General features: G+C 40.1%; 1 protein-coding gene across 1 annotated transcript in view; it reads right to left on the bottom strand.

Moving 5' to 3' along the window:
• ADGRG6 (adhesion G protein-coupled receptor G6) overlaps positions 1 to 15,179 on the bottom strand; it is a 108,619-nt gene extending 93,440 nt beyond the window's left edge. The window contains exons 1-2 of the mRNA XM_082276878.1: positions 15,056 to 15,179; positions 9,318 to 9,418 (exon numbers count right to left, since the gene is read on the bottom strand). Of these exons, the coding sequence (XP_082133004.1) occupies positions 9,318 to 9,418; positions 15,056 to 15,057 (103 nt within the window). The 5' untranslated portion in view covers positions 15,058 to 15,179. The remainder of the gene's footprint in view (positions 1 to 9,317; positions 9,419 to 15,055) is intronic.
• Between the last annotated feature and the right edge of the window lie 5,603 nt (positions 15,180 to 20,782).

The raw sequence follows: 20,782 nt of genomic DNA, 5'->3' as shown, positions 1-20,782 counted from the left end.
TGATTAAATTGCCAGTAATTCAATTCTGTTAAGCACTTAAAAAAAGAACAACTTCAAATACTTTTGTTGAAGGTAGTAGTCAAAGGAGTCAGTAAGCACAGGAGTTGTGTCAAATAGAACACTTGTATCACATATGTCAACACTGCAAATAAAGAGGGAAAGAAACCCACCCAAAACTAAAGACAACTGACTATGCCAGATATTATTTGCAGATAACTTTTAATTTACAATTTTTTTGCCAGTGATTTAGAAATTTCTCATTTGGTATTACCCATATGTGAAAAATTCGTGCATAATTTATTAGAGAGGGAGTGTGTACATAGAGAGATGTTTGCCTTTTTAATCCTCAGTACCATCTTATGATTGACATGTGCCACCAGAAGGAGAAATTTATTCTACCAATGCTACTTCTGCCTTTTTGGCTTTCATAGAGATCTTTCCAGGAATGCAGAAGGGTTAAATGCAATTCACTTGAAAAGCAGTAAAATAATCACTTAACAGTAGAGCAATTCCTCATATGCAGAGACAGACAGAGGGAAGCCCTGACGGGTGGCATTTCTGATATACAACGCCTTTGGCAGTTGCAATAGCAGGATTTTACCAGAAGCACATCCAATCCAAAATAAGATCAAAATACTGGACATCACAGAAACAGTACACTGTCAAAATCTGACATGCCAAAGAAAAAAACGTACATTTTATAAACCAATTATATAATAAACTGTAACTGGATCAGCTGGTGCACATTTGAGGTACCAGGTTTACCCATGTGAGGGAGGGGGCCCCTTATTTTTATTGTTACACTTCCTTTAAGTATCTTTATCCATCCAACAATATTTTTAAAACCCCACAACTTCTAACCCATTGTACAAATGATGCCTTTTTTCAACACCAGCATTTTGCCCTTTTATTTTTGTGTGTATGTTACATACATACATGAAATATAATGGTTCTTTAAACCAAAATTAAAACCCAAGATGATTTAGCACCATTTGGGTGATTTGTTTTTCAAAACACTGGATGGGTGGGCACCCACACCCAAAATGAAATCTTTCAGTTATTTTAGATTTCATTGCAAAAGACATATTAATGTGTTCCTTTCTGTTTCAGAAACTGTTTTCAGAAACTTACCAGACAAGTGATTTCAGGATGCTCTGTATGCTTTCAGTATGATATATCACTAACATACTTTGGGTGCGGAAGACATTTAGACAGAATCAGAAGGAAAAAAACACTAAAAGATTCAAAATTTAAACCCATTTATTGACATTTCCTGTAAATTCAAAACAATGAGAAAAAACAATTGCACTCACACCTCAAAAAAAAAGTCTCATAGGACTGGGTTACTTGTACAAATGCCTCTGTGATAAACTTCAACCATGAGGTCTTTCTTTCCACCTAAAAAGCAAGTTCTGATTTAAAAATGCCCTGAGTTTCATAGTGTGGATTTGTCACTGCACAGTTCTTAATTAAAAGAGCTCTGAGAAGCCAGAGCATGCATCTGAACAAAACAAACTCTGTTCTATACAGGGAGTTGCAGCTTTCTGTCTGACACCCGTTAAGAAGCATGTTCATGAGTGAAAAAAACTGGAATTAGGAAAAAATCTCATTGCATTGTATCCTTTCAAAAATTAGGTTAGCTGTGTGACAGTCTTCTCATGGATCTACCCTGCAAGCTCTTGCAGATATTTAGCTCTGGAAAAAAAGTTGGTTTACAGTGTACTGGGAGACAGTTGGACTGCTTTGGGGATATCCAGAAGAAAAATGGTTTCAAGAATAGGAACTCACTTTTTGTCACTATTTAATTGAGTAAATTATTTTCCAATGCACACTTTTTCCGTCTACAAGAACTTTCAAAAATTAATTTGTCTGAAAATATGCCATGCTGACACTTCCACACAATATAAACTCTCTTACATCTTAATTAATATAGCATTAGTTTTAGAGGATTGTGCAATCTGAGTCACCACTGTGGTGGCCTCTATTGTCAAATTTGACTATTTGTTACACTGGAATTGGGACAAACCAGTAAATAATTGAAAAGATGTTCAGAAGTTACTGAAAAGGAAATTCACAGAATGGGAATTGGTAAACATGTTTGGGAGCTGAAATCTTGAGGACAATTAGCAAAATTGTTTCCAACTAACAAATTGAAAACAGTCAACATATTGTTCAAGCAACTGTAGTTCCAGACAATAAGGGAAAAAATAAAGCAAAAAACTCCACAAAACCTACAACATGAAAGATCATAAAAGAAGAGCACAAGTTCATTGTGGTACCAAAAAAAATAGGACAGGAATTGGGTTTAGAGTCAAAAATGGTTTGATCTATCAAGAGAAGGCAATTAAAATTGACCAGTGTGAAAGATATCTGGAGGCCAGACTACATAGGTAGACCTCTAACTCTGAATTATACGTTAATTTTCCTGTACTGCAGCAAGAGTTAGAGCCTAGGCTGTCATTTACAGGAACCGAGCAGACTAACAAGCACTGAACACAGACAAAACAAGAGGGGTTTCTGAAAACCCTCCCTTCCCTTGATATGCCTGCTTGTATTATCATATCTAGGGCAGGAAAAGTAGTTTTGGTTCAACATACCACAATAAGGGATGTACTTCTCTCATGTAACTTATCATTATTACTTTAATATTTTTGTTAACTCTGTAGAAAATGTTCACACTCTGTAGCTAAAATACATTATTTTCCTCCCACAGGAGAGATATTTTTCTCTTCCATGATGAGACAAAGAAATTCAGAAACAGTACATGTGAATTATTTAATCAGATGTTTTTCATACACAGTTTTAACAAGGAATGTAACTTTCCAGGTGAGTTTTCTTATATCACAGTACCTTACTAGATTGTAGCTACAATTCCCTCACTTGGTTTTTTTTCAGATTCTTGAAAAATACACATCATATGTCTTTCTTCATTTTAGTATCGCATATCTATCTCAGACACCTCTGTGCTGTGGTTGTGTGAAAATGCAAATGTTAACATTTCTCTATCGGAAAGTGATAGCTGAGGTCTTGATCTAGTAAGCATTACGTGTTACACCTTGTGCAAAACACTTAAGCAACCCCACTAAGTAAACATAATACTATGTTCTAGCAAAAATAATCATGGGCATAACAACAGGCATGTAAAATTTGCAAGATCAGCCCTTCTGATTAATTAGGAAATGCTGACTTTACAGTGGTAATTACGCACTTATAAAAGGTCCATTGGGATATTAAATCAACCCTTTTAATCACTCAGTATTAATTGTGATACATATTGAAATGTACATCACACAATTGTTAGACTTGTATGTTAGGAACTTTTACCTGGAAAACTTCTGGTTTTAATTAACACCTTCGCTTCATGATGCAATGCTTCTCACACTAGTAATCCACAGGAGAAAAAAAGTGGCACACTCAAAGACTTCAGTTTTTTAATAAGACAGAAACACATTTTGTTCTAAAATGTTCATTCAGTTTATTGAGAGAAACTGACAAATACCATAAAAAAATAATTTTTTCACATAATAACCTCTATCAGGGCAGCCTTTTGTAAAGCACAGCCCAGCTGGCCACAAGTCTTCTTGGGGCTATTTTTGGATATACTACTAAGGTAGGTACTTTTATTATGTGTTGTCATAAATAGTATTGACAAACATTCAAACTTCTGTTGGCTATGTTTTTAATTTATAACAGAGGACAGAGAAAATGAGGCAAAAATAATTTATAAACAGATCCCAAAATCCTGTAGGTCATAAAGATTGGACCTTCTGTGACAGGTTGTTCTTTCTTTGAAGGCATATTCTTTATAGCAGAAGTATATTTTTTAGCCTGTGCTCTAATAAAGGAGTGCAGAGACCCTGTACAATGAGGCTGTAGTCAGCTTAAAAATGCCTGAGCACATTCCATATTGGTTTGGCTGTGGGGTCGTATCAGAGGAGGGGGAAAAATGACTGTGCTTTTAAGGCAATATTGTCATGGTTAATGCAATGAGGTCGAAACATTCAAGGGAAAAGAATTATCAACACCATCAAAAGATTATAGCTAAAAAACGTAAACAGAGGTAATGAGAGGCAGGCTCCTGTGAAATTCATTTCAAGAGTAATTTACTTTTATATTAACAAACTGTCAACTAGGGGAAATACAAGAAAGACGACTAGCAACTTTTTCTCTGCAAGATTTGTATGAACAGAAATTGCAAACACATGCCTCAAGCCAGCAAAAATTTAGATATTAAACAGAACATAAAGGGGATAGCTTATGTTTTGTTTAAGCTAAATTAAAATATAAAAAAAAAACCTGACAGAGAAAGAGGAAAGAATAAAAAAACTTGGAGCTATTCATTAAATACACAGATTCCTCCTGACTAATCTCTCAATTACTCATGATTTATGTATGCCTCTGTAAGGAAAGAGACTGCCAGACTGAATATTTTTTCCAAACTTTTTACATTTCCTGACTTTTGCCATAACTTTCAGAAATAAGAATTTCCATGCCCAAGTCAGGGACGGCAGTATCAGTCACATTTACCCTGCTCTGCAATAAATGCCCACCCATTCCCACCTCTGCAATGCCATGAGAGAAGTTTGACAAAGCACCAATAATAACTTTATAAAACCACTCCCTCTGTACGTGAGGATTGTGCTGACTGACTGGGTTAATGCCTTGGCACTTCGGTTCTAGCTCTGCACATGGTAAGAGAGAGGAAGATAAGGGAATGTGCTGACAACCATTTCATCATTTGCCTGGTGATAGGATCTTTGGCCCCTGTCTGGGGTAGGCAGCTTGAGATCTGTGGTGAAAAACCACACTTCCTGACTTGGCTGTGCCAGATAAAGCCCAATCCATTTTCACTATGTCACTAACTCTTGCTGCTAGCGCTGGTGGCATGAGCAATACTTCCCACCACACTGACTTCCCATCTCTTATTAGGCTTCTGAACCCACAGATTCACTCTGAAATGCTCCCATAAACAAGGGAGGACTTTAATCCCTCCTTTATCTACACAGGCCCAATTAAGGAGCATAGCAGACAAAGATGATCTTATATTGTGGATCATCATCAGACATGTGGGTGAAGGACCTGACTTCAGATTTATTTTTTTTTCTTGATGAATTAAATACAGCACAAAATTTTACTTTGAATCACCACTAAAATTAAAATTCCAGAGGCTGTAATAGAAGTGAAATTTACACTTTGGTGAGCTCCTGAGAATTGATTAAACTGCTCTGAGGACATGGAAATGTGACTACAGACACCAGTGCACTTTACTGATGGATGACCAAAAGGACATATGTTCACGCTGGCGTTAGCTACAGTCATAGTAATTTTGTGATAACATCAGTATGGGGCACAATCCAGAAATAGTGTAGTAAGAATTATAGATGTCCTCATGGATTTACTAAACTAAATATTTTCCACATTCTGAATAAAACTAAATATGGATGCACAGCAGTCGAAACTTGAAACACTTATTGATTCTTATGTAATTGTAAGTCTATTAATGACATAAGAAGGTGAAAACTCTTACGAGGATGTTGCCATCTTCTCAAATGTTCAAGTGTTCAAAACTGAAAGTCCAGTGCTGACAAGACACTCAAAAACTAGATTGGAAAATAATTATGCAAACTGCAATCTGCATTAAGGTCACTGAGAAAACTCCAGTTCTTCTCCTGGGTTACCACTGAGAGCGCAGACAACTCCAAAAGACAGCACAATATTGAAACATTAGACATTTTGTTATGACAGCAGAAAAACAAAAAAGCAAGGGGGGACATGAACATTTTTGTGAGGTTACACACACCTGAAGCAACATATTTTTACTTTCAATACTGAGCTGCTGCTTCTTTATGTCAGATAAAAATGAAGCTATTGTGACAGGACAAACATCAAGACAATTTTTTAGGCACAGCAAAAGCACTGTCATATTTGAAGAACTGCAATTTCCAAAGGATCTCCTCATTTCCCGGATTTTTAACCAAAAGAGATTCTACACGACAATGATTAAGAAAGAACTACAGATATTAGGGAAGTTTGGAAATTACATAATGTATTTCTCAGCCCCAGGAAAGAGGATTGTAGATTTAAAGCCATTTCTGGTAGATATTACTATACATTCCCAAGGACTGGGATTTCCCAGTCTTTCTTGACATCTATTTCACTGCTATCTAAACCTTTTGATGAGATGTCCTCCCCTCATTTATACTGCTGTAATTTAAGCCCATTTTTTTTACCCTTTCAACTATCTGGAAAGATTAGTCTATCCCTTCCCACTGCACCTACTTCCTTAAATATTCTCAGTTCTTATGCATTCCCTCTTCTGCCTATTATAGACCAAAAAAAATCTTAGTTCTTTCTGTCTGCCTTCATTAGTTCTGTTTTCTAGAACTCTGTTCACTCCACTTGTTCTCTTTTGGACTCCCTGAAACCAATGAAATGTACATACAAACCAAAAGTTAGGAATATCTGAATGTCCTATAAAAGCAGATTTAACTAATTCTGTTTAAAACACCCCCATTCTAACAGTTCCTATGCAGTCCTTCCAGTGGAAGACAGGCAAGCTGTTTACAAGGGAGGCAAGACATATACTTGTCACAGAGAAACTTAGGCACGACTAAATGACCCCCATAACACCATCAGGGACATCTACCCCAGACAGGAATGGAAACCTGACAAGTTACTACCTGAGCTGTACTGTAACTTCACCCTGACTCACAACACATGACCTGAAGCCAGTGTGCCCAAAGTGCATGGCTGCTGAGGTTTTAACTAAAGGACATGTTATATTTTTATCATTTTTTCCCCTGTTAATAATTTCTTTCTGTCTTTATTTTTCAAGTGTCACAATCCGTCCACTGATTCCTTTGAGGTATCAGACCTATATTTTTGGATTCCACTCCACTGGTGCACCTGCTTGTCAGTACCCTACTTACCAATTTGTGGTTAAACATTCTTTCCACAGACCATCCCTCTCCTGTCCTAAATTTTCTGCTATGTAATCCCTCTCCTAAGCTTTGTTTCCAAAAGAAGGCCCAGTACTGTAGTTTTCCTCAAACTAAACTATAAAATTATTACTTTTGCATTTTTCCATGTCACAGCATGACTGACATATTTATCCTTATGAATAGCCCCTTAAATAATCCATAAAACCTGGACCTGATGATCTTAATCCCTCGCTTGTATGTAACCTCCTCTGGGCAAAGCTTAATAAGCACCAATAGCTTTCTAAGCTTACAGCTCACTCGAGAACCTGGATGAATGTCAGGCTTTTATGACATTTCTACTGTAAATTCAGTAAAGCTTAAGCTGCCAGAGAGATTATGAATACCATATGAATCCACAGCCAAAGTGACCAATACCTTTTAAGAACATGAAATAAAAAATGCAGGAACAGCAGTGTTTCCCACTTTGTTTGTCTTGTTTTATTACAAAAAGCAGATGAAAAGACTCTATTTTGAAGCAGAACCTATGCTTTTACATCAACATAAAAAGAACTATGAACCCTGAGGGTCTACAAGCAAGTACTGCCAAATGACAGGTTCCTATAAAGGTAAATATCTCATTTTTATTTCAGTCGAGTAATAACAGCAGACTACCTATCATCTCTTTCATTGCTGAACAGCAAACATCTGTCTGTTGAACCTGGGCATTTCCAGTGTACCTTATTTATCTACTTATCATTCATGCAGACAGGGAAATACCTTTTCCATTTATTAAAAGTTTTGAAGATTTCAAATCTATTCCTGCAGAGGCAAGAAAGGAAAAGCCCCCACAGGGATGCACTTGAGACTGGAACACTTCAGCTGCTTTTGCCAATCCAATGGTACAAATCATTTCATTGCTAAAGAGGTCAGTTAGGGGCATATATGTTTTCATAGAAGTGTGTCTTGGAGTTTGGCATCTTGGAGTTTGACCCTACTTGTTCAGCACCAGCACAGCTAGCCATGGTGTGCTGCAATTAGCTGAATGCACGGGTGAGTTTGTGGTTGGCTTTCTCTGTCCTCACAGAAGGCTGAGACCTTCTGGCTCACAGGGCTTAGGTTGCCGTGAGACCCACACTTTCAACTGTCAGTTATCTGTTATGAAGAGGAATTAGCAAAGGATAATAATTTTGGCGTCCTAATGTTCTAGTCACCAGGTAACAGCACACAGCAGATGTAAATGAGAGAAGGTTTTGCTGATTTACTTTATGCTAAGAAAGGCAGCTGCATGGCTCAAGATCAAGTTTGGACCAGGAACATGGGGACACAGAATCCATCAGTCAATGGAGCCACAGGTGAGAGCAAATCCTAAATGCATTTCTGGATACAGTTTAATGGAAATGGAAAACACCTATTAAAGTGACATGAATATGGAAAGTGCTACTGCACAGCAACAACATTATTTTGTCCTTAAAAAAAAAAAAGCGTAGGTTTTAAAAATTAACAAAAGCACTTTTTTTAAAAAATAAAAACATTACCAGAGAAGCTAGAAGCCCTTTCTATATATAAACAATCCTTTTTCCAATGGCAAGACTGTCAAAGCAAAACTACCCATCTGATACAGAATTAGCTGAGCACCACAAGCTGCTCCAAAATTTTCATATGCTCCAGAATAAACGCCAGACAATTTTTTTCCAGCAAAGCAGCTGGATCTCCTAAAATACTTTGCACTCTAGTGGTTAGGACAAGACATTTAGTGAATGAAATCTCTCATTCATATGTTTAAAGAAAACAGTCAGAATATTACATTGCGCTGTGCTGAAGTGTCACCACAGATCAAGATGACGTCTGTTTAAACTGATGGTTCTTTACAGTGTACAGTTATCTTACTTGCATATACTTTGCTGAGGAATGTTTCTATTATTTGAGTCATAAAAAGCGTGTAAAAATAATAAACACACTCCAGGTATTTTACAACTTTGAACTACAGTGAAGGGTTATTGAATACACAATCTGCATGCACAAACAGTACTGTGGAAAATGGAAGGACTACAAGAATACTCACAGACTTTCAACAACCAGAAGAAATTCAAGAGAGGCAGACATTAACAAGGTAAATGCAAAGAAAGAAGAAAATGAAAGAACTCAAAGAAGAAATCCAAAGGAAAAAAATAGCAATAACTAATAACAGCAAAATTGTAAAAACTGGCAAAAAGAAAATTCAGCAGTAGCAGAAAAGAGGACCCAAACTATAAAATCATAAATAGTATTTATAAAGCATCACTTTCATCAAAGTGTTATATTGTACAGAATTCAGTCATGTGTAAGCATAATCCTCGGTCATTATAACTTTGGGTCCTAGATCATTTATTTATGCAAGAAGATAAATTGCTGACTTACCTGCTTGCTGCATGCATATAATATAAGTGGTAAACAAGCAGAGACAGTGCTGCAGCTTCCATTTCCAGTGATAGCACCACATTTCACTGACATGAGACATCCTGGGGGAAAAAGAAAAGCAAGCAAGAATTCAGGGAGTTTTACAACAAGACAAGAAAATGAGGAAGATACTGTTGTTAGCCAAACTATCAACTATCAGTACATAAAGTAGCACTTGAAAATTATGGATGGCCCTAGTATTGCTTAAATGGAGACAAAAGTCTGCTAAAAAGGGTCAGAAGTTATACTGTCTGGTTCTTAGCAGACAGCAAAGTGGAAGACTGGTCAGCATTGGGTTTCTAAGCAGTTAGATGAGGGTGGAATTTCAGTAAAAGAAACAAGAAGCACAGTCTGAAAGAGTTAATTTGTAGGGGTTTATCTGGAATAGGAAGTTTTACACATATAAACACATTTATTCTATTAAATTATATATAATATATACATATTTGTTATTAAATAGATAAAGACGGTGGATGACAATTTGCCTCTGCCCTTAACAAGGCTTTCCATTTTTCACCTCTAATTTTTTGACAGCTATGACATTTTCTGCTGACAATTTTTATGAAAATCCTGAAACTTTCCGTGCCAAAATGGAGGAGCTTATCTGTGCTGCCAGAGAAATCAGGACATCCTGATTATTTAATAAAATAAATGCAGTTATAGGAAAGCCTCTATCAGTTATAGCTTGAAGTTAAAGTTTTCTTCCCCTTAAAGCCTAGAGGATATTTAACAGCTAAACCAAAATGTTTCCTCCATTGTGGGCAGAACAGGAAGCAAAACTCTTAATAAATTTATTCAGACCTTTAACCATGCATCCTAAATGAATGGTGTTCCAATACCTTCATGTCTCATTTTATTCAACAAGTTAGCAGCAAGCAAAAAGAAGTAACAAATAATGAAACACAACATGCATTTTTTTGACCGACTCCTTCCTCTCCTGTCTGGTGATGGTAACTGGCTTTTTTTCAGTAAGATATCATCTACCTATACTGAGGTAGATAAGTAGAAAACTCTTCCTTCTGCTCCACAAACATTGGCGTGAACCCACCAGCGAAAGCTGGGGGCAAATATAAAACCTTTTCCAGTGTAAGCTTCTTTTTTTCCCCAAAGTGGAAACCAATGCAGGAAGATAAACCATTGTAAAGGAACAACTAATGTTTCAGCTTTAAAAATAGTAATTCATCAAAGCAATTCTGTGGGCTAGACACCAACGGGCCCAGGTAAATGGCACTTCAGCAGACTGCTGCAATCAGTTAGGCTTCCCTTGAGTGCAGTGCTACACAGCATAGGTATCTGATTACAAAAGAAGTTCAGTTCTTTGTGGGTAGTTATATCTAATTAGGAATCTGAAGGAGATTTATTTTTTCTGAGTTATTGTAAAGTCAAACTTAACAAGTGTTGAAGACAAGCAGAGAAAACACGGGGCTCTGAAGTACAAGAATCTCTTTGATTAAGCCAGACATACAAAATAACCGGATTATCAAACAATAGAATTATTGTCCTTCAACTTAGTGATCCAAAAATCCCTATTAAAATCTCAGACAACAGAAAGCGGAGGTTTTGGAACTATTACTTTCCAATGTATATAATTCATAAATCCACAATGCATTTAAGATTAATTCAGAAAACTGAATTTGAACAGAAGTCCTTTGAAGGTATGAAAACAGTTACACGCACACACGAGCACATATGGCATGCATATATACTCACAGAGTGGGGAAACGGAAATGTTGGGGCTAACAGCTTGACATACCAGAGGAACAAATGAATTTTCCTGTTCCTACAGAAGAAAGAATTTGCAGGTACTACAACCTGCATGCCATCCTGCTGCTTAATCTACCAATGCAAACCTGTAGAAGTGGTAGCATTACTGTTTTCTGTTGTTGGTTTGTTTTGAACAAGCACAGTTACAGTTATCAGACTAGGAAACAAACAATTATTTATTAATTCATAATAAATCTGTATTGATTTTCATCAAACAGATAAAATGCCTGTATCGTCACTTTTGATATCTCTGTGAGCTCTGGCAAAGTTTTTGCTCATTTAATAACTGGAGAATCCAAGACACCATGTTTGAGATACTCAAGGAAAAATAACATGGCAAGCTTCTGCTGCTTAGGTCTGTTGTGAATGCACCCAGTCACCCTGTCTCTAGTGCCTTTTTAAAAGAACCTGAAATTCTACATTAGTCTGAAAGAAGTATTTAATTTGGCCAATTTCTATTGTTACACTTGCATTGCGATAATGCCTACAAGCCAGTACTCCGTGGTACTCCAGGGTCATAGTTTATATTCTGTTTCCTCATCCTCGCCCATGTAAAAAGTGCTAGTCAAGAAAGATTTCAAGAACATAATCAACAACAGAGAACAGCATAAGTACGTTCAAGAAATAAGGCAGAAAGGAGTAGCTATAAAGATTTTTCCCCAGTGTAAAAAGCTAGATAATTACATAATTGCTATTAAAAAATACACAATTCTCCACCAAAATAAATAAACAAAACAAATATACAAAAAGATCACAAACCATTTACTCCACTTACATTCTCTGTCGTTGAAGACAAAACAATTCTCTTTACACCACTTCACCTCAGTTGACAAGAAAAAGGTTTATCAAACTCAGACAAGAATGAACACAGAAGAGCATGCTACCAAAAAACTCCACTAATATGGGCACCATGAGTCAGATCTGTTTCTTTTGGAGACAATCATTGAAGAACTATTTTACAAAGCATAACTGCTAGCTGAGTGCTATAAATTAGTGAGGAAATCAGTTATTTATATGTTCTTAGGATCTTGCAGAGACAAAAAGTCAAAATTCAGAAAACTGACTTCTCACAGCCTTACACTGTGATGCATAACACTCCTGTCCACACGAGAAGTTGTCTGGAATGAAAGGCAGATAACACACTTCCAACAAAAAGGCTTCTTCCACAAGAAAATCCATCCCTGATATTTTTGTAATTTGACATTTCAGACAATTATGATAATGTGTTGTAACAACTGATAAATACTTCCCAGGCTTTAAAAAAATCACAACTTAGTTGCAGATATTATTCACCTCTTAATAGCCACTGTATTTATTTTAAGGTTCTTTTTCTTGATTACTAGTGTTAATCAACATCTAGAAGTGAATCCAAACAGCATATGAATAATTCTATAGAAAAATAAGGAAACAGTTCTGTGATTGTTTATATGTTATCAAGGGATGATATGGTCCCCTGACAGCACTGACTTGATGGCCCAAGAGACTCCTTTGGTCTTGTGTTATTTTAAATAGTATTATAAAGATCTGTCATTTAATATTCTTTAACAGCGCAGGGAATGGATATCAGAACAGCAATATACTAAAACACACCATGAGTTTAGGTAAGCAAAGGGATGGACATTTGTCCATAACAAAGATCTCAGAAGAGATATGGATTATTTCAGTCGTTGTCTTTGGTTACACAAAAATTGCTGAACATTGTTCATAGTGAGTTTTCTTCTCTATTTTGTATCAATTTAAATGAAAAAGCCATGTTCTGTCCCCAGCTGGTAACACACTAGCAGCTCTGAAGAAATCACTCCAGATTGTCACAGAACCAAAACATTTTACCCAATATATTCGGGAATTATTAGGACACCTATGGTAAGAGCACATCTACTACAGATAGATATAGTCTCAAAACAGCAATCCCTCTTAACCTTTTGGGGGTTTTTGTGGGTTTTGGCCTTCTGTGGAGTCTGATTTTTCTGAAGTCTGAAGTGCTAATTTTTCTATGGACTTGCATTTCCCAGTGTAGACACTGTGTGACATGACCAGCTATGCACTCTAGCTACCATTTCAGTTCAGTCCAGCGCTACTTTCATTCCCTATAATATAGGGAGACAATGAGCTTATTCACAATTCATTCCAGAAGAGCAAAATAGACATGTAAATTATCTAAACCATAAATGGATAGTAATTTGACACAGTTCAAGATGGAATTACTGGGAGTTTTGCTACATCCAACTACTAAATCTTTTACTCTACATGCCAGCAGCCAGCTAGCAGGCAAAACAGCATTGCCTTGTATGGAATACACAGGTCTGCAGGACAACATACACAAAATGTGAATAATGCTGGAGCATTTCATTTGTATACTGTACCATCCCAAAACATGCAATATAAATTTAAATACACCATCTTTTGTGTTCAAAACTTTGTCAAAAATTCCCTGGAGTAGGATGTGAATTCTGCCTGAGGCACACTGACAGGACTTTCTTTGGTCTTTGACATGTCTAAAGCCATTAAGGAAAAATGTTGCTGACACTTTAAAATTAAAGGAAAGATAACATCAATTTCACAATTTTTTTTCTCACATAGATTGTAAACAAAAAATATTTTAAGCTTAATCACTCTCAAGTGGAACTGCAAGTGAAAGATGATTGCAACTCACAGTTTAGTTCCCCAAGATTAATAGAGGTTAATTTAACTTTGAAATCATTACTTTAAACTGTAGTACATTAATGTCTTGAAAGATTAATTACACAATGCCCCTTAAAACTTTCATTTTGTTAAGCACTACTTGTTCCTAATTATTCTTACAGCCAACTTTGAAAACACCCTCACGATCATCAAGAGAGATGAAAAAAAAAAAAAAAAAAAGACACTGCCTTTTAATTTAAACAGTATCAGCCCTATCAGATTCCTCTAAGTCCCTTGGCTTTGCTTTCAAAAGGAACTTTTCCCAGTTGCAGGCAATAAATCTGGCTGTTTCCAACCCGGTAGCACCGCAACCCGAAGTCTTTAGGAACTCCTAATTTCTGCCTTAACTTCACGGCGCGGTGTGCGAACCCCCTGCCCTTTTTCATTTGTACTGATTCCCTCGGGTGCACCCACAGGTCCTCGCTCCTGACTGCGAAGGCACCGGCGGAACGCCTAACCCCAAACCTCAGCACGCCGCCTTATCTTCGGCGAGGGACAGTCAGTAAAGGAGAAATATTCCGGGGAAGGCACCCGGAGGCCAGGGCACTGTCCCACCCGGGGCCGGTGGAGTTGGGCAGGAGGGGGAGCCTCCGACCCGGCCGCCCCTCGCCCCCCGAGGGTGGCGGAGCCCCGCGCTACCCCCGCTCCGTGCGCTGCGGAGAGTCGCGGTGCGGCTGGGAATGCTTTCTAAAGACCGCCCTGCCCTTCCTCTCCCTTTCCCTACTTTTTCCCTACTTGTGCTGGCACCTCACCTGGAAGGCTGCCTGTGGTGCCAGGGCTCCTCGACGTGAGCGCCCGCGGCCCCGAGCCGAGAGGCCGGGGCCGGGCGGATGCGGGGGCACCGCCGCTCAGGGCAGGCGGCCAGCGGGGTCAAGTGTTTCGCTGCTTGTCCGCAAGCACGGGGAAATTCACCAGAGCGGTCCAAAGGACGGGGTTAGCGTGCCCTGCGAAAGGCACCGGCCGCCCGGGAGCCGGCAGGGCAGCCGCCGACGGACACGGAGCCCGGACGGGACAGAGCCCTGCCCTCTGAGGTCCCGGTCTGAAACTTCCCCGTTTCCCCATTCCTTCAGCCCTACCTACCTGCACGCCTCAGCCCTGACATTACTCACCACCTTCTGTGGGTGGTGGGGAAGCCCTGCTGATCCGCCCGGGGTTCCTCGCCCCGCGATGGAGCCCGCGGGGTTATCCGCGCTTCCCCAGCGCCCCGGGCGGCAGCCGCAGCCCTCGCCCCGGAGCCCGGAGAAGAGACTTACATGGTGACATTACGGGGCGGCTCTCCTCCGGGTCTCAGCAACCATCCTCCCGCGCTGCCGCTCGCTCTGCCTCTGCCCCGCTCCCTCGCCGGCTTCTCGCAAAGGTCATCGCTCCTTGCCCACCTCTCTTCCACGCCCGCGCCGATCCGCTCCTCCTCCGCCGCGATGCTTCTCCCACCCCGCGCCGCGGCGGGACCTGCCTCTCTCTTTGCACAAGTCGGGGAAACTTCGGCGTGGAGGGAAGCCGCCCCCGCGGAGGGCAGGAGCCGCCCCGCCCGCTCCCCGCGCCCGCTGCGCTCCGCAGTCAGGTGGCGGCCCCGGCGCGGCCCCGCGGGCTGGCCCAGCCCACCGCGCTCCGGGGGCAGGACGGGCCCGGCAGCCGCCGCCACCGGGGCCCCCAAGCACCCTCCGAGGAGCTGCTCCACGGGACCGGCGCGCCGCTCTGGGGAGAGGGATGGCTACCCCCGGAAAGGCGCTCCTCGGGCGGCACCACACGGCACCTTCCAGGCTGACACGGCCGTGCAGCGACCCGGCTCACTGGCTAGGGGCTAGGCCAGGGGTGTGCAGTCCCCAGGCACCCCTCGAGACATGATAGCCACAGGCCCAAAGCCGCCCGCAAAGGACACGGGCCACTTCTGAGAAGATTCCATACTGGGGACACTGTCCTTGCCGGTCACAGTGACCTGAGCGTGCAGCGCCTCGCAGCATCCCAGTGGCAGCACGGCCCTGGGGACAAGCACACCCTGCACACTCTCCACACTGCGCACTGCAGAGGGAAGCGCACGTAAACCCACCTGCTCAACTCAAGAAAACTGTCCACTGTGTCCCAGAGCTGCTGGCACAGACTCCAAGGTACTTAAAGTGTGTCAGTTTCCTTTGAAGCACAGAACGCATTAGGGACACAAGATGGGTAGGTGGAGGTGACGCAGCAATGACCCACTTTCTGAAGCGTGCAAGGCGGTGTGCTGCTCCCACAAAGTGCTGGCCCACACCTCACTCCTGGGTAGGAATTCTTGGAGGATGGTAGTTTGCACCATTTGGTAATGATCCTGAGTTGCTTTGCTCAATTAAAATCTGTAGGACATGGGACTGCACTACAGGTAGGCAGGAAAGCATGGAAATGATAGAAAGGGAAAAACAAAACGTCATCAGAGAAATCCAAAATTTTCAGAGTACTCCATGGATCTGAGCTGGCAGGATTAGGAAGGATGGGGGAAGAAAAGCCATGGCACAGTGAATCATTCAATGAAGTTATCAGCACGCAATGGCAGTTAAAAGCAAACAGTTCCTATTTTAAGAAATAAAGAAAACATCACTAAATTTTTCATGAACTTTATACTGAATATTACTATTCACTTATTCTGGTCAATTTTTATTCTCTGTCCTTAAAACCAATAAAGCTATAGGCTTGCTTTCATTGTAAATTCCTGGCACTTAACATGGGCGCAAGAACTGCTGGGGTTGGGTTAGCCAAATCCACGTGGCCAATGGTGCAGGCTTGAGCAAAGCCATCCTACAAATTCTTGCTTCTGGGTTTATTGTACACCCACAGATTATTGCCTTTACCTCACATGCACAGCACAGTCTGTGCTTCTAGAATGCACTGGACTTGTTGTACATGAGCTCAGGATCTCCTGGATATTGGACCCACCATGTATGAGATATACACAGTAAATCAAGAACATCTGGAACAAATCAATCTGTCATTCATGCCCAGATTTGTGATACATGTGTAGGGTTTATCTGCTGGCTGTGTTGGAAACTTACATCTTCCTTCCCTATTTGGAAGGCATTAGAGGTGACTGCAATTCTAGAACCTGTCAGTCAAGCAAAAAAAAAAGGTAAAAAAAGAAATAATGGGATCTTTCCCATTATGTTTTTGTTCAGCCGTTTCTTGGTTAATTCTCCTGTTCTGAGTTTGCTGTCATACACTTTTGCAACCATCAATCTGCTTACCCCTCCACGGCAGGAGCACTGCTGCTTCTGGATCCCAATCTGAACACTGCCCAGGGAGAAATGCCTGTGATGTCCAGTGGGGATAACGTGCAGTGCAGATTTTCTGGACAATGAAGTAGCACGTTTCTGAAGACAGTCTCAGAGCTGCAGAGCAGTGAAGAGAATCCAATCCCTCATGCGAAAATGCAGATCATTATCTGGCAGCAGCTCACTGTGCCACATCTGCCTTTAATCAATAGTGAAACAACTTGGCATGGTGTGGGTAGTTGGAGAGGGCTCCATTTCTGGCGGCTGCTTAGCAAGAGAGAGTTTCTGTAGTAGATCAGTCAGTGATTTTAAGATCTCCATCTCAGCGTGAGAAACTGCAGACTACATTGCAACACTCAACTCAGGTTAACATTGCAGGCTGTCTTTTGCACAATGTGATTAAGAGGGAAAAAATTACAGAAGTCTGGGAAGCAGTGCTATAACCAGAAAGGTTCTTTATATTGACATCTATTGAGTGACACCCACAGAAAGTCAAGCAGCTCTTTTTATTCTTTCCTTACTGCATCTGTAGTCACAATCTTGCTTTACATTTATTTTTATTACACCTCAAGCAAGGGGGGTCTGAATATTGTTAGGTACAGGGATAGCATATTCTTCAAATATTGCAGAGTGTTTCATGACTATTCTGAAATGATAAGTTAAATATTTTGCACGAGTTTATAGGCCCCAATTTTTATGGCTTTGTTCATGTATTTCTGTAAACTTATTGTTAGGGTGGTTTCCTTATATTTTGTGCAACATTGCATCGACTCCATTAAATATCTTATTAGAATGTTAAAGAATGTTTCATGAAATAATGATATGAAATACTATATCTTATATCTGGATACTTCATTTTAATATTTGAGACACATGATTTCTCAACAAACTTTTGCTTTGAAAGTCTCTTGTATGTTGTATCAATTGCATTTAGGAAAATCTGTGTATATTTTCAGAGAAGTGCGAATACTGAAACTTTATTGCCTGTAACAGTGTAAAAGAGAAAACACTTAACCTGAAACAATAAAAAGGAAGCTGAAAATAAACAGCGCATTTCTATAAGCCCAAGAAGAAAATTCAAGATCATATGCATTCTCAAAAACTCCAAAAGAAAAAAAATTGGCTTTGTATTCTACAACTATTCCTGGCTTTCTGTCTGGTCATTCTCATATCTTGAAGAAAACATGATACATACCCACAACTGAGTCTGAAAGTTCAAAGGTGAGCTCCCAAATGCCGGTTTTGAGGATAGAAGTTTGGGCATTGGTCTAAAAGGTGAAGTAGCAGAACTGATGTGAATTGTTGGGAACAGCAGTTCACATCAATAAAAGGATTCAAAAACATCAATCCAAGAATTATTTCAGACTTTTGACATATAGGTCTGTTCCACTATGCTTGTACATAAAGTAATCTCTTGAAGCTTTTCCTTTTCGAGAATCTTTTGTCCTTCTAAAGACTACTTAACCAGCTCCCATATTTCCCAGCACCAATCAGCCTTGTTTGCCCCTACCTGGGTCACAGCTGAACCCATTTTTCACAGTTCAGAGGACAATCTGACCAAACCTCCTGGCTTTTCTACTTTCAGAAGGTCTCTAAGCAGCTTATCTTTCCTTATTTTCCCTTATCTGAGAGAGTAAGGGCCTTACCTTTCTGTTTCAGGTGTAAATGCAGCACAAATGGGATCAGGAGTGGCTCTTTCTTTATTTAGTTCTTTTTTTTTTTTTTCTGGAGAGATGTTTTCCCTTCAGATTTGAAGTGCCATCCAGACAGGGCTGGTTCCCATTAGTAAGATACTGAAGAGGTGTCAAGTCAGTTTTCACTGTGGGTCTTAATGTAGTGGTTTCACCTAAGTGCTGGGCAGGGATGGCTGGCTGCTGGGTGAGTAAGCATGTTTTAGAGGCTGCTGACCCAATAGATAGGGGGAAATGGCACACAATTTCTATGCTTAACCAAGTACCAATCCAGCATGTTCCAAGAACCAACCACCCAGCTCCAAGAACTTGGGAGACAAAGGAATTTTAAGGACCATATCGACTGAAGTTCGTAAGCGGTGAAACTGCCTATAAGTGATTGCACTGACCTATATATTCTTCAATTTAAGTTTTTGTCTCCTGAAAATAAGCATGAAGTGAATTGTTACTCTAATGTATTTCTACAATGCATGTTCAGGATTTCAGGGGCTAACACACTCATGCATTTACCTCATTTGGTACTTTCTCTATGTGCCTTTATGTACTTAAAACTTAGGATATGAAATATTTCCTGTCGGGGAGGTTACCACAAGCTAAAATTCTGTGCCTTGTGCCGGATGAGATGTCTTTGATGAAGTGCTGAGAGCATGGCATATACAGTGCCTGCACACACTGCACTCTATAAAATTCTGTAAAGTCTGTGACCTCAAACAAAGCAAGAGACAGATCAGGCAGCAAATTAATTTGGGTGGTTTTCACAAACATTTCATGTCTTTGATCACTGTCTTGTATTTTGAGCCCATTTCAACTCCTTACTGTTGCTCAAGCACTCCAGGGGTCCTGAACCTTAGCCTACTGGGGCATGCTGCCACTGGTGATTTTGCACACATTTCTGATCTGTGGGGGTGGGAGGATGCTGGAGGTCCCTGCTTCCTGAACTTTCATTTCTCTAAAGGGGAAGAGGAACCTCATAACATTTTTCTAGCTTCAGATGAATGAACTTGGGAGTGGTGCTCACTTTACATGGTGATGTACTCTTACTATAAAGAGCTCTGTAGGATGATGTTGTTATCAGTAAAGAAAAAGCAGCGGCCTGAATCTGAGCTGGTGTCTGGTGTTCAAACAGGAAGATAAACGTGGTAAGAAAGAGCTAATAGGATCAGAGGATATGCAGAGAGAATCAGTCATTTGTGGTGTGATACAAAGCATAGGGGGGAAAGGCTCAGTAGTGAAAAGAGGGGCTTCATCAAGAGAGAATTAATCTCCACCAAGTACACTTTGAACATAATAGATACCAACCAACAGGGTAAATCATTTACCTATCTAATTCTTTTGTCTAAAAATGTGCCTCTATGGCTACAAGTCATTTCAATGCTGAGCTCATCACCACCTAAACTGAATCTCCTCAACAGACTAACCCTGAAATTAGAGCTGTTTAGAGAAGGTAACACTGATAGCTAGGGTGCCTCACAGAGTGTTGGTACTGAGAGGAACCACACTGATATTTTTGTACAAGACCAAGAAAACCTTTTCCCGCCAAGATCTGTGTACAAACTTCTCATGAATGAATAAATACTTGATTGGAATAAATACTCATCCCTGAAAGATTCTAAAACAGCACCAAATTTAAATTTTGCTCTACATATGTCACTTCACAAATAACCAAATTTTAAGGAGCAACAGGTTTCAGCTGAGCAGGCCATGTTTTTATGGTGCCAACTGACTTGATTAATCTCTAGTTCTGGATTCTTGATCTTTTTTTCAGTCATGCATTGCCAGTTTGGAGGAGTTAAAAAAGAAGTCATTCTTCACCTATTTTTAGAACCCAACTTTTCCTTTAATATGACTTCTGGGCAGGATTTCTCACTTCCGTTTTCTGTCCAGATGTTAAATATTTGGAACTACTGGAAGAAAAGCTGACCTCATGGTATTTCCATCAGGTTCCACTGGTGGAACAACTGGAAACCTCATGAGGAAAGCCCTTCTCTAAGTGTTCAGACTAGTTTTGCAGACTCAAGAGCTTAGGAAACTTTGGATAAGTTTTGAGTATCAA

Source organism: Coloeus monedula (genome assembly GCF_965178545.1).
Source record: "Coloeus monedula genome assembly, chromosome: 2".
Lineage (NCBI taxonomy): Eukaryota > Metazoa > Chordata > Aves > Passeriformes > Corvidae > Coloeus > Coloeus monedula.
Note: the sequence above shows the minus strand (reverse complement) of the source record. Positions and strands in the feature narration are given on the sequence as shown.